General features: G+C 42.6%; 1 protein-coding gene across 7 annotated transcripts in view; it reads right to left on the bottom strand.

The window, feature by feature from the left end:
• Window positions 1-12,875, bottom strand: part of LOC126354868 (histone deacetylase 5) — a 595,379-nt gene that overhangs the window by 135,868 nt on the left and 446,636 nt on the right. For 6 of the 7 annotated variants that reach the window (XM_050004863.1, XM_050004862.1, XM_050004865.1 and 3 more), the window contains one exon: window positions 864-986. In XM_050004863.1, the coding sequence (XP_049860820.1) occupies window positions 864-986 (123 nt within the window). The remainder of the gene's footprint in view (window positions 1-863; window positions 987-12,875) is intronic. The other variant, XM_050004869.1, reaches the window with a different exon arrangement.

Genomic DNA, 12,875 nt, shown 5'->3' with positions numbered 1-12,875 from the left:
AAGGAGTGGCCGAGCGGTTCTAGGCGCTACAGTCTGGAACCGCACGACCGCTACGGTCGCAGGTTCGGATCCTGCCTCGAGCATGGATGTGTGTGATGTCCTTAGGTTAGTTAGGTTTAAGTAGTTCTAAGTTCTAGGGAAATGATGACCTCAGAAGTTCAATCCCACAGTGCTCAGAGCCATTTGAATTTCAGCTGCAGAAACGTCGTTCACATGCACTTGGTGACAACATGCCACGCGCAGCTGCGACCTCTACGAACAGTACGTTGCCTTTGGGATAACATACGTTAACGGGGACGATCCTACCTCAATTCTCTTAGGTATATCGAGCGGTAGGTTTCTCTTCTGAAGCACTCTACTTCTACATAAGTCACCTTACGGAGCCTGGCACACTGGACTCGCATTCGGGAGCACGACGGCTAAATTCCGCGTCCGGCCATCTTGATTTAGGCTCTGAGTGATTTCCCTAAATCGCTCCAGGCAAATGCCCCTAAATCGCTCCAGGCAAATACCGGGATGGTTCCTTTGAAAGGGTACGGCCGACTTCCTTCCCCGTCCTTCCCTAATCCGATGAGACCGATGACCTCGCTGTTTGGTCTCTTCCTCCAAACAACCAAACCCAACGGAGCCTAAGAGTACTTGTGCAAATTTTGCTTGCACGTACCGCCTCGGAATTTTAACAGCGATCCAAACCGTGATGCGCAACGCCCCTCTCACAGCATCTGCCACTGGTCTGCGGGTCTTCTCTATGGCGCCTATTAATCGGTCGAGGAGTTCTTTCGTGTCGCACACGTTCCGTGGTTATTTTCACCTGTTTGCGTACCGTACGCATTCCCGAATTCCAGAAGAAGAGAAGGACTCACCGTTGTGTGGCAGCGGCGGGGGCGGCAGGTGCGCGAAGGAGACGGCGGCGGGGGCGGCGGCGTCCGGCCGGGGGTGGCAGGGGCTGGCCGCGAGCGCGGCGGGCCGCAGGGGGCCTCCCGCTGCTGCAACAACACAAATCACATCAGAAGCTGCTTTTGCTGTGCCAGTTACGAATTACACTATTTGTTCTATTAACAGAATGTCACTTGTTGAACTGCATCCCGGACCCACCTAAAAAATAAGGGAAACTGGAGGTACAACAACTACTCTGTAAGGGGCTCATCTCGAAATGAAGAGTTCGGCATACGACAGTACATAATCCCGCCGCATGTTCGAGGCAACCAGTCAAAATACAGCCTAGTCTCTTGTGAAGAAAAGGAGATAGCCAGCTAAGATTAACCCTTCATTACAATCATGGGTTAACTTATTGTTCTCTCGTTCACAGCTGCGTTTCTATAGCAACATTGCCACTCCGCTTCTGTGTAATCGTAACGCAAGCTGTGCTTTCACATTGTGCAGGCGCGTGCTAAGCCACGACCGTTATTTACGTGGTACGTTTCAGCTGAAATCGAAATCTCCCCCCCCCCCCAAGTTACAAACGTGACTATTCTTGTTTATTATCACAAATTGTTTTGTACGGAACAGAGCGGCGTTTGAACGATGACCAAATTCTCTCTTAGTTAGTGGAGACTCATGACTTATCAGATACACCGTCCGCCCCTGGTAGCTGAGTGGTCAGCGCGACAGAATGTCAATCCCCCAGGTTCTATTCCCGGCTGGTTCGGAGATTTTCTCCGCTCAGGGACTGGGTGTTGTGTTGTCCTAATCATCATTGTTTCATCCCCATCGACGTGCAAGTTGCCGAAGTGGCGTCACATCGAAAGACTTGCACCCGGCGAACTGTTTACCCGACGAGCGGCCCTAGTGACAGGACATTTACTTGATCAGATACACCAGTTGCTTTTCAAACTAAAGCCGACTTTAGTGACAAGGACACAGAAATAGCTGATCACCAAACTTACAGTGAAACAGAGGCCGACGAAGAGGCAGCAGACGAGAACGTTCGGGAAGAAAACCAAGAAATGGCAAGATATGTTGCTTTTTTATGGGAAAAAACCGTCATAAATGGTCCAAAACCTCCCCAGGGCCGTTTACAACAAGATCTCACACTCGCCTAGCATCAAAGGCTCTGCTTTAGAAAAACCTAACATGTCATTTGTTTGAGTCGTGGTATTCGCTCTTTACCGACAATATTCAGTAATAGCTTATTTAATTGAACATAATAATTAAAAAATAATAAAACTTTCAGAAAAGAGTGCGAGTTCTGTATTTCCAACTTATACTACCTAACTTGGTGAAGTTAAAACGAAGTCATTTCTAGGCTTTCTCATGTATTCAAATCTAATCACGAAAATGTACTAACGTTATATTCTACCGGTGGAATACGACATAATATGTCCAGAGCTCTAACAGGCTACAACAGATTTTTATTTATTTTGTCTGCTTTGAGATTTGATCACATAAAGCTCCGAGAAGCCCAAAAGAAAACAGAGCGACTACTTTATGGACAACTTTAAAGCCATTATGTTTGCTTCAAATATGCGACTTTAAATGAATTGTTAGTACCTCTGAGACGACATTGTTTCTGCCCAATACATTTGAAATCAAAACTTGCAAAGTACGGTCTGAAAATTATGTTCCTATACGACGCAAAGACTCATTACCGTACTTATTGTCAGCTTTCATAAATTCGGGCAAAGGGCAGACATAATCGATAAACAATTCAGTCTCCACAAGAAGCGTTGTAAGGTTTGCAGAACCTGTTTTTCATACATATAAGAGCGTTACTGCTGACAATAGCTTTTCATCGTTCGAAGATGATAATGACCATGACGATGATAATTTGTGGGGGGAAAATCCCCAACCCAGCCGGGAATCGAACCCGGGACCCCGTGATTCAGATGTAGCAACGCTAGCCACTAGACCACGAGCTGCGGTCATCATTCGAGCCAGTACGTGCTTTGAAACAGTGTGATCTCATTTATGTTGGAACAATGTGGAAAAATAAACGAGAAATCCCGAAAGAGATTCGGGCACAGATATCCATACGAGTTCACTCGTTATTGTGTGGATTTATTCGTAATAAAACTTTGGTATCTTATGTGTCAAACAGAAATAAAGCAGTGGTTATAGTGTCATCGATGCACCATTCACCCGAGGTTAATTCACAGTCTTACAAACCAGAAATCATCGAATTTCATAATTCAACTAAAGGCAGTGTGGACACACGTGATCAGAAATGTGCAAAATATTCAGTGCCTTAGGTTTTGGCCAACAACAGTATTTGGACCACAGTTGAATATATGTACGGTAAACAGTTTCATCATATGGAAAGCATCAAAGAAAAATAGTGAGATGGTGCGTCGAGACTTTATAAAACAACTGGGCATGGCATTTATGCAGGCAAATATGGAAGAGAGGAAAATTAATTCAGAAAATTTTTTTCTAGAGGGTTTCCTTGCTGCAAATATTTTGGAAACGAGGAAATGATAATAGGATAGTCGAACCTGCAGTGCAAGTCCAAGCGGGACCGAGTCAGCTAAAACAGACAGATTCCACGAAGCCACATACATCCACGACTTAAAGACAAGAGAATGACAAAAACATGTTCTAAAGGTCAAAAATACATGTGCATAATGCATTCCATTGACAAAAAAGTTTGTGTTCACTCTGATGAATGAAAATAAGTGTCATTATTTAGAATAGGATACTTTTCGTTGTTGCAGTTGATTCGTTCATGGACTACCTATTGTCATCTTTTGACTGAAAATAGTTGTTTCTGTCTTCTTTATAGTTTACTTAACTGAGCATTATTTGAGTTAAAAATGTTTATGAACATTGCTGAAGTAGATTTTCCTTGAATTTTCTAAATAATTCCAAAAACTCTAACAGGCCAATGTTAATGTAGAGCCTTAACTGTGGGGTATATGACGTTTCCTTTTTACATGAAGATTGATTATACATAAATAGAAGTCTTTCTTTTATTGATTCTTTAACAATAGTTTAGAGAAAAAGAGAAGACAGATGGTTATTGTTTTTTAGGGCGAAAACTACCCCAAAAAGCTACTAACGTCAGTCTAAACAGCGAGTGTAGTTACGTGTAAAACGTAACTCCATCTGACCCTAGTTTATATGAAAGATACAGGATCGGCTAAAACTGTTGCACATGGAACTATATGCTAACTTCTAGCATATAAGAAACAGCTTAAGAGAACTAGCTTTTGTGGAAACCCGTAGTCAGTCGAAAGCTGGATACAACGGCACGAGAGCCCCATTGGACAACGTTTACTCTACGCTGGAACAGCCATTCACGCCGTCTTGCCTTTCAGTTTTATCTCATTTCTTGGATGTTCGTGTGAAAAGTTTCAAAGTCGTCGTTATCAACCGTTATCACTGTACTCTAATTTTCACACGCTTTCGAATGAGATTATACCAAAATCTCACAATATCTGAAGGCTTAAGCGAATTAAACAACACGGACCACTGCTTATCATCAGGTGCCGAAAATTCCCTTTCGAAGCTTTGAATGGTTCACGTAATGAAACAGGCCCAAGCCTTCGGTGTTTCACCCTGTATAGTCACTTCTTCTTTTTCGTTGCACATTAAGGTGGACGCATGTCAGCTTATACATTTTTACCGCTAATCTTCTCACACAAAAGGAGACAAAATGTCTGAATGCGAGATACGATTTAGGTTTTCCAAAACCTGAGAAGCAATCTGCGGCTCTTAGCTGATGACGCTGTGATGTACGGGAAGATGTTGTCGTTGATTGACTGTACGAGGACAAAAACACGAAATTTCTGTTTGCCGTGATGAACACTAGGTTGGTCTAAATGTAGACAAGCCTAAGTTATTACGGACGGGTAGGAAAGAAAAATGGCGTAATTTTCGAATACAGCGTCAGTGCTGTGCTGCTTCACACAGTTCAAATGACTCTGAGCACTACGGGACTCAACTGCTGTGGTCATCAGTCGCTTCACACAGTCACGTCGATTAACTAGCTATGCGTAACGTTTCAAACCGATAGTCGGCTTCGGTGTACGGAGACAATTAGAAGAAAGTGTAGCTCGTCTACAAAGCAGACCGCATACAGAAAACAAGTATCGTTGGATTGTTTGGAATCGCCATCAAGTCATAAAATGAAGCCAGCGAACCAATTCAGAGGCGGGCTGCTAGATTTGCTACAGGTAAGTTCGAACAATACGTAAATAATACGGAGATGCTTCCGGAATTCAAATCAGAATCCCTGGAGGGAAGGCGATGTTCTTTTCTGGAAACACTGTAAAGAAAATTTAGAGATCTCGGCATTTGAAGCTGACTGCCACACGATTCTATTGCCGCCAACATATACTGCGCGTAAGGAGCACAAAGATAAGATACGAGAAATTAGGGTTCATACGGAGGCATATAGATAGTCGTTTCTCCCTCGCTCTATTTGCGAGTGCAACAGGAAACGACTGGTATTGGTACGAGAGATCCTCCGCAATCCACCATCCGGTGGGATGCAGATTATGTCTGTAGAGGTAGAAAAAATCTACACTGTACATAAATAGATAAATTACAGGTGGATTTTGACAGTTACAAAGAATAGATGACGCAAAGGCTGACGGACGGACAGCCTTCTAAACAGCGTTTCTCGAGCAGAGAAGGACTAATGTTTTCAACCCTAAACTGTAGCTAACTAATCATGTAAAGTAGGAACGCTTCTATAGTCGTGGGAAGGTCCGACAGATCGTGTTATTTTGAAATGATAATAAAAGTGAAAGTACGTTTTACTTTCAAATTTGTTAATTAAATTTTGAAAATAAAAATGTAGAATTTAGCCAAATCAACGATAGGAACTTCCGTTTTTCGCTCTAGTTTGTTCTATATAAATCAATCTGCACTATGAAGACATCATCGAAAAGAAGGTAGAAACCACTAGGCAATGACAAAAATCTTTTATCTTAAACTTTAAAATGTGTTTCTTAAAGGCATCAAAACAAAAGTTTGAAATCTTCTTCTACGAAATTTTCGACAAAGTCAAAGTGTGCCTGGTTACAAACACGAATTGCACAGTGGCTTAGAAGAAGTCATGCTAATAGGTAGCTTGCACTTAGCACAAAAGTATACAGTGTCAGGATGACTCGTCATTATTAACTCCATATCATTGTCTAAAAAGGCATTTTTTTGAATTAGTAGTCAGAAGGTTATTACGGGCTAGCGTTGAATTTTCGCCAATTTCATCTTCATACCTACATAATTCATCGTTCAACCGGTTCTCTAACATGCTACGTTGACTTCCAGGTACATTATTTAGAATTGCCATTACCAATATCCGCAATAAAACATTGAAACAGTAAAAGTAACAAAAAGAAATAAACCGCATACATACAGTCGCGTCGCGGCTCCAGTGTGTCCGCGCGTACACCGATACCCGCCTTAAGCCGTCGGCACACGGACCGTGACGAGTGAGATGACAAAACGCCACCTACGTCACACGCTCGCCATCTCCTTGGATGCAGAGTTGTGAGGCGCCATATTGGCTTCTATTTGTAGTTGGAGCCCGGATGTATACATGCTGTTTCTGAGACCCAGCAAACTGGGGAGCTCTCGAAAAACTTCCGATAACTGTACGATGCGTCGTAATAAAATAAGAAACGTTATATTCACGGTAAAGGAGTCATTGCAACTTGCTTAGTATGAGAGTTGGCCACTTGAAATCAACAGCATGTTGAGGATCCATTGTTCTTGGTACAATCTGTTTTAATTAAATTTGAGTTAGTAAAACAGCACTTAAAGCTTTCAGGACACACTAAGCTAGATATGGTCTCCTAATACTTGTGATCGCGGTAGCGCAATGAGTAGCGACACACTTTCATAGCGAAAGTTTGAAGTGTTGATAGTTTGCATACGACTACACCCAACAATTTTTTCTTCTAACCTTAGGTTTTTTAATAGGTTCTGATACTTTATTAGTTTAATGTACGTAGATACTATAATGTTCGATGTTATGTAAATATACGGGCGCTGTTTTTGAGAGGTGAGTTTGTCCGATTGGCTTAATCTACAGGGCCCCTCGCACTACTTGCAGTAAGATATGTTACCCGTTCTTAAGTTTTGTGATTCACATGTAGAGATTCTGCTACTGAGGAGGAACAGTAAGTATGACCTTCGGGTTGTACTAGAAAGTGGCAATAGTGAAAGATTGTTTATCTTACGTGGAGAAGTATTCTAAACTTATATCGCACTATTTGTAATGGAACTTATAGAAGCCAAAGTCCTTATTGGTCGGACATGGTACTCTCCTTTTTGCTTATAACATTTTCACGAATATTGAAGTTTCTATTTTTGTATACTGCAGACAAAATAACCTGACTAGCATATGGGCAAGGGAGTGAAGTACGTTTTAACAGAGCTGATAGGGAAATTTTACGCCCGTTAATTTCGTAAATAGTGTGACTTATGAGCCAGATACGGCCGATAACTGCCGCTGGAGCTGCGATCGCGTACACCAAGTCGGGGCCGAAGTACAGTGCGCACAAGTCGCATCGTTTCTGAGCGGTCAGTGTTCCGACGGCTTTAGGAGCAGCTCCGAGCAAAACACAATCGTGTCTTCGACTTACGGCCAGAAGGTAGCTACGATCGGGGGAGTTCTGGCTCCCGCTACCATTTTTACACACGTTCAAAGACAGAACAATGTTGCACTGGACCCACTACTACAGTTAAGAGTTAAATATGTGGATGACACGTTTTCTACATTTCAGTTTCCAGCGGTGTGGTAACTTTACCGTGCGACCTTTGTCAAGAAGAACCAACACGGTTGTTCCTATGGCGAATAATAAACTTCACTATCATTGCTAGTTCTTTAATGCCGAAACTGTCCTCCTGCTTAGCTGGTTGGTAGCGTGCTTGCCTCCCATGCACTGGGCCCGGGTTCGATTCCCGGCCGGGTTGGAGATTTTCTCCGCTCAAGGACTGAGAATCGTGTTACCCTCATCATCGACCGCAAGTCGCCCAATGTGGCACCGAATGAAATAAGACTTGCGCTTGGCGGCCGAACCTGAATGGGGCACCTCGGCCAACGATGCCATACCATTATTTCATTTCAATGCGATACTACATCCGACTTTTTGTAGCACGAACGGCCCGATCCGCCGTCCAGCCTGGACTGAGCGACATGAAATTACGTCGACGTTCCATATACTGCGAACACTCCACCATTTGACTTTGCTGTTCCGTTTTGTCCCATTTCCGTGTACTGTCTGGATGGGAACACACGAGCAGAGCAGAGCAGAGCAGAGCAGAGCAGAGGTTGGCAGGGACCTGGCAGGGCGGCGGCAGTTGAGTTGGCAGTGACGGCGCACAACAGGTGAGGGCGGCCTCGCGTGATGCCGCGGCGAGTCGTGGCGTGGCGGTCAAGGCCGCGCCTGCCCGCCGACACACCGCCGCGCATTTCGTACCTTCCTCAACTATTCAACATACCGGAGCACCGAGCGGCAGGTAAGTCTCCTGATTAGGAAAACCAGTGGCCGAGTTGTAACGTACACAATGTACGATCACGCACAAGGTAGAAAACAGCCTATGGGATTAACACTTTCCACACTGAACCGTTTATACATGTTTTGTCCCTGCACTTGCAAGCATTTTCATGGACTTTTTATTGAAGTCGTGTAGAAAATATAAAGATAGTAAATAATTTCCGTTAAGTTTAGAACTATTTCTTTCTAATAATGTTATTAATTTTTTTCTGAACGTAAATATTTTTTCTACAGTTTTGAAGGTCGAATGTTTTTCCAAAAAAAAGGGAAAAAATTCTAACTTCTAAACCCATGATTTTTAATGTTTGAAAGAAATAAGCATGTACAAAGGCTCATATTTTATTGAAAAAATTGCGTAGAAGAAAAATTCTATACAGAAGCGTACCTTTTTTATCTAGCATAATTTATTCGGGTATGGTTCTCTTTGAAACGGTCAAGTACGCAGAGACCCACATAACACTTGCTTATACCACCATCGTCTTTCTTTTTTACTGTTTCCCGTTTCTTTGTTTCCTTTATCCACACACTATACAGCACACTGCTGCATTTTGTTTACATGCTGCAGCTCGGATCTTTTCTGGGAAGTGTCGCCCAAACACTCTGTCCGCACTTGGTGACGGTTCACCGTGTGAATCCTGAAGCCTCTTCACACCACCGTGAGTTGCTAGCTGTTTACCTAAGGCCTTCATGAAGCACATCAGAGATGTCGTCTTTTTGGTTGTTTGTTTGTACACAACCTAACTACTCACCATTGCAAAAGAAATAAAGGAAGGGAAACCCTTTCCCACAATTTCAGTGTCTTCCGACATAAAGGATAATAGCTTAATAGATGGTCAGCCCCGTCTACTCCAGTTTTACCCTCGCTATAGTCTATTACAACATGTGGTTTACATCTCTCTACTTGCCGTTCCTTGTTTCTGGTACTAGTACCACTTCAAGTTGCTCGATGTTTGGTCGAAAACAGTACACATCCCTGGTTGATTCCCATTTTACCGCAAGTAAATATCCCTTCCCCCTTTCTAATCTTCACAACCTTAATTTCATTAGGTAGATCCTTCCTCTTTTTGATTACAGTGCATTCAATCAAAGTTTTATTCTACCACAGATGGTCCAACACGGTAGGGGTTTGCGTGGATCGTATCCATATCAATGCAGTGTGCTTTGCCAAAATAATCTCCACACAACCTCCCAATTTATTTCTTTGCTTATTTATCCCCCCCCCAAAAAAAACTAGTTTCGGCGAAAAATATCAACATCGTCAGTGGGTTCTTTAAATCTAAAAAATGCAGAAAACAGCAAGTCATATAAACACGGTAACACATTATAACATTTTTACTGTTTTTTTTTTTTTTTTGAATATGGTTTTCTACACATACTTTCATACTACCTTATTTATTGAATGTTACGGCATGTTTTTAGGAATTGTTGCCGCTGTTTGTGGCATATTTTCTGTGCGTTTTCTGTTGCAATTTTTTTCTCAGCGTATATCATGTCATCCGCAACTGTGCGAGCGGCTGTTAGTAAATGAATATTAAAATGTAAACTTACGTATGTCAGCGTTATACACTTGGGGTAGCGGTAGTGTTGTGCCACACAGCTTTGGTGTGTACTGGGCTGTTATTTAGTTATTCGTGTATTCACATTCGTTGGACGGCATGTAGTTGATTCTATACACAGAAAAACAAAACTTTCACTTGTTCCACGATATAGAATCAGCTACAAGCCGCCCAATGAACGTACACGAATAACTAAGTAACAGCCCACTACACACCAAAACTGTATGCCACAACACTACCACAACTGCAGGTGTATAATGATGACATACGTAAGCTCTCATTTTAGTATTCGTTTACTAAACGGCCGCTCATTCAGTTGCAGATGACACGATGTACGCTGAGAAAAAACGGCAACAGAAAAAGCACAGAAAATATGCCACAAACAGCGGCAATGATTCCTAAAAACATGCCATAACACACAATAAATAAGGTAGTATGAAAGTATGTACAGAAACCTGCCCAGCTAGCCGCGCGGTCTAACGTGCTGCTTCCCGAGCGTGAAGGCACGTTCCCCGGCACGAATCCGCCCGGCGGATTAGTGTCCACGTCCGGTGTGCTGGCCAGCTTGTGGATGGTTAAGACGGTTTTCCATCTACCTCGGCGAACGCGGGCTGGTTACCCTTATTCCGCCTCCGCTACAATGTGTCGGCGATTGCTGCGCAAACACCGTTTTCATTTACGCGTACACCATAGTTACTCTACCACGCAAACATTTGCGGTTACACTCGTCTGGTATGACACGCCCAGGGAGTGTCCACTGAGGGCCGAACCGCACAACAACCCTGGGTAGTGTGAGGCGGCGGTGGGGTTGGTTGACTGCTGTGGCCTAATGTTGGGTTGTGAGCCACTGTGGGCTACGGCGGGGCGAAGCTTGTCTGTCGTTTCGAGGTCCCCGGTTTAACACAATACAATGTATAGAAAACCATATTTAAAAAGAAACGAACAGTAAAAATGTTTGTATAATTATGCTATTTTGTGTATGTTTTAGATTTATAGAACCACTGATATTGGTGAAATTTGTCGCCGAAACTAGTTTGAGGGGATAAATAAGCAAATAAATAAAGTGTTTTGCATCAACGTGGATTCACAATTTCCATATTATTGCTTTTCTATGCAAACACGGACCAAATGGAAGAGTTCCAAGAGAAAGTCACTGAAATAGCATCACATACTCTCCAAACAGGTGAAATTTCATTTATTTTTCTCCACCCTTTGTGGGTGTTTCACGTTTTGTCGAGCTACAGTTGAGGGCCACAAACACTACCGATAGAAATAGTCTAGATAACTGAGGCATGTTATCCCCTACATTTTTAAATATAAATACTAATTATGAAATTGTAGCACGATCCGCTGTTTGCGATAACTCTCAAATACGCAATGTACGAAACACTGCAGAACGTAACCGCACGGCTAGCAAGTGCATTCATAGTTCGCAGTTGTAATTGAGAGTAGTAGTTGTAGGTCAAATTAGCAATGTTTTACTTTCAACCCAAGATACTAGAACTGATCGGGTAGTAGTCTCACTTTACTAGCTTTTTGTTCGTAACAACACAGTCAATTAAGTATGAAAAATAACATTACATGGTATTTTATAATTAAATCATTCAATTTATTTATGCCTCATACTTGTACGAATAGTTTTAGTGAGACAGGTCAGTGAACGTCAACGGTGGTTTTTACCATTGTTAAAGACAGTCCAAGTCCAAAGTATTCGGGTATGTCGTACAATTTACAAGCAAAACCTACAGTTTTTGTCCTACCTTCTCCTAGTTAACCTGCTGTTACCTTGGGAATTACGATACGATTGTGAACTGGGGTTTCATGTTTGTTGTTAGGAAATCTGCATTTTTCCGATGTTTTTCCACGATCTATTTTAGTGCAGTGCATTTTTAGTGCGACATAATATAATGTGGTTCAGATCTGTTTACTCATCTACTGGATGTTCACTTAATGTGGGGTAATCTAACTCCGATCCTATGGTATGCACGGAGAAAGACCCACGTTCAGAATTCTTGAATAACTGATGAAACATGTTTCCTATGTCTGTATTTAGTTCCAGATACGACTTTATTTTGGCGTTGAATTTAAGCTTACTACTGTCCACACCTTTTATTCGCGCACATACAGATATGGTACGACAAGAAGTTCAATTTATTTAAATTTTGCAACAGTAGGGATAGCTCTGATCAGAAACGACACGAGTACTCATCATTAATTTAGAATCCATGTTCAGAATAGCATCTGGACTGTCGGCGAGGAACGCGACCATAACGTGTTTCGGGCTGTCATGCCCCTGTGCAGAGGATTGACGTTTCTCATCACATTCTTTTCGTCAGCAGTACGCCATCCGCTCCTGCAGAGCACAAGGATATTTGAATATTTAGCGCCATATTAGCATGTTTTTACTGTCGAAACAATATAAATGAGAAACGCATTTGATTAGATATAAAGTGAGATAGTTGTGTACACCTACATAGGCGGCATATTGTCTCGCTACGGTCCTTGCGCTTCTCGGGATAATGTATAAGCTGTTGCAGTGCAAACAGTACACTACAAATACGCTATATGATCAAAGTATCCGGAAACCTGCCTCAAACTGACTTACAAGTTCGTGGCGCCCTCCATCGGAAATGCTGGAATTCAATATGGTGTTGGTCACCCTTAGCCTTGATAACAGCTTCCACTCTCGCAGAAATACGTTCAATTAGGTTCTGGAAGGTTTCCTGGGGAATGGTAGCCTATTCTTCGCGGAGTGCTGCACTGAGGAGAGGTATCGATGTCGGTCGGTGAGGCCTGGCACGAAGTCGGCGTTCCAAAACATTCCAAAGGTGTTCTGTAAGATACCGGTCAGGACTGTGCAGGCCAGTCCATTACA

The sequence above is a fragment of the Schistocerca gregaria genome, chromosome 3, assembly GCF_023897955.1.
Source record: "Schistocerca gregaria isolate iqSchGreg1 chromosome 3, iqSchGreg1.2, whole genome shotgun sequence".
In the NCBI taxonomy this organism is placed as follows: domain Eukaryota; kingdom Metazoa; phylum Arthropoda; class Insecta; order Orthoptera; family Acrididae; genus Schistocerca; species Schistocerca gregaria.
This window is presented reverse-complemented; position numbering and strand designations above follow the sequence as displayed.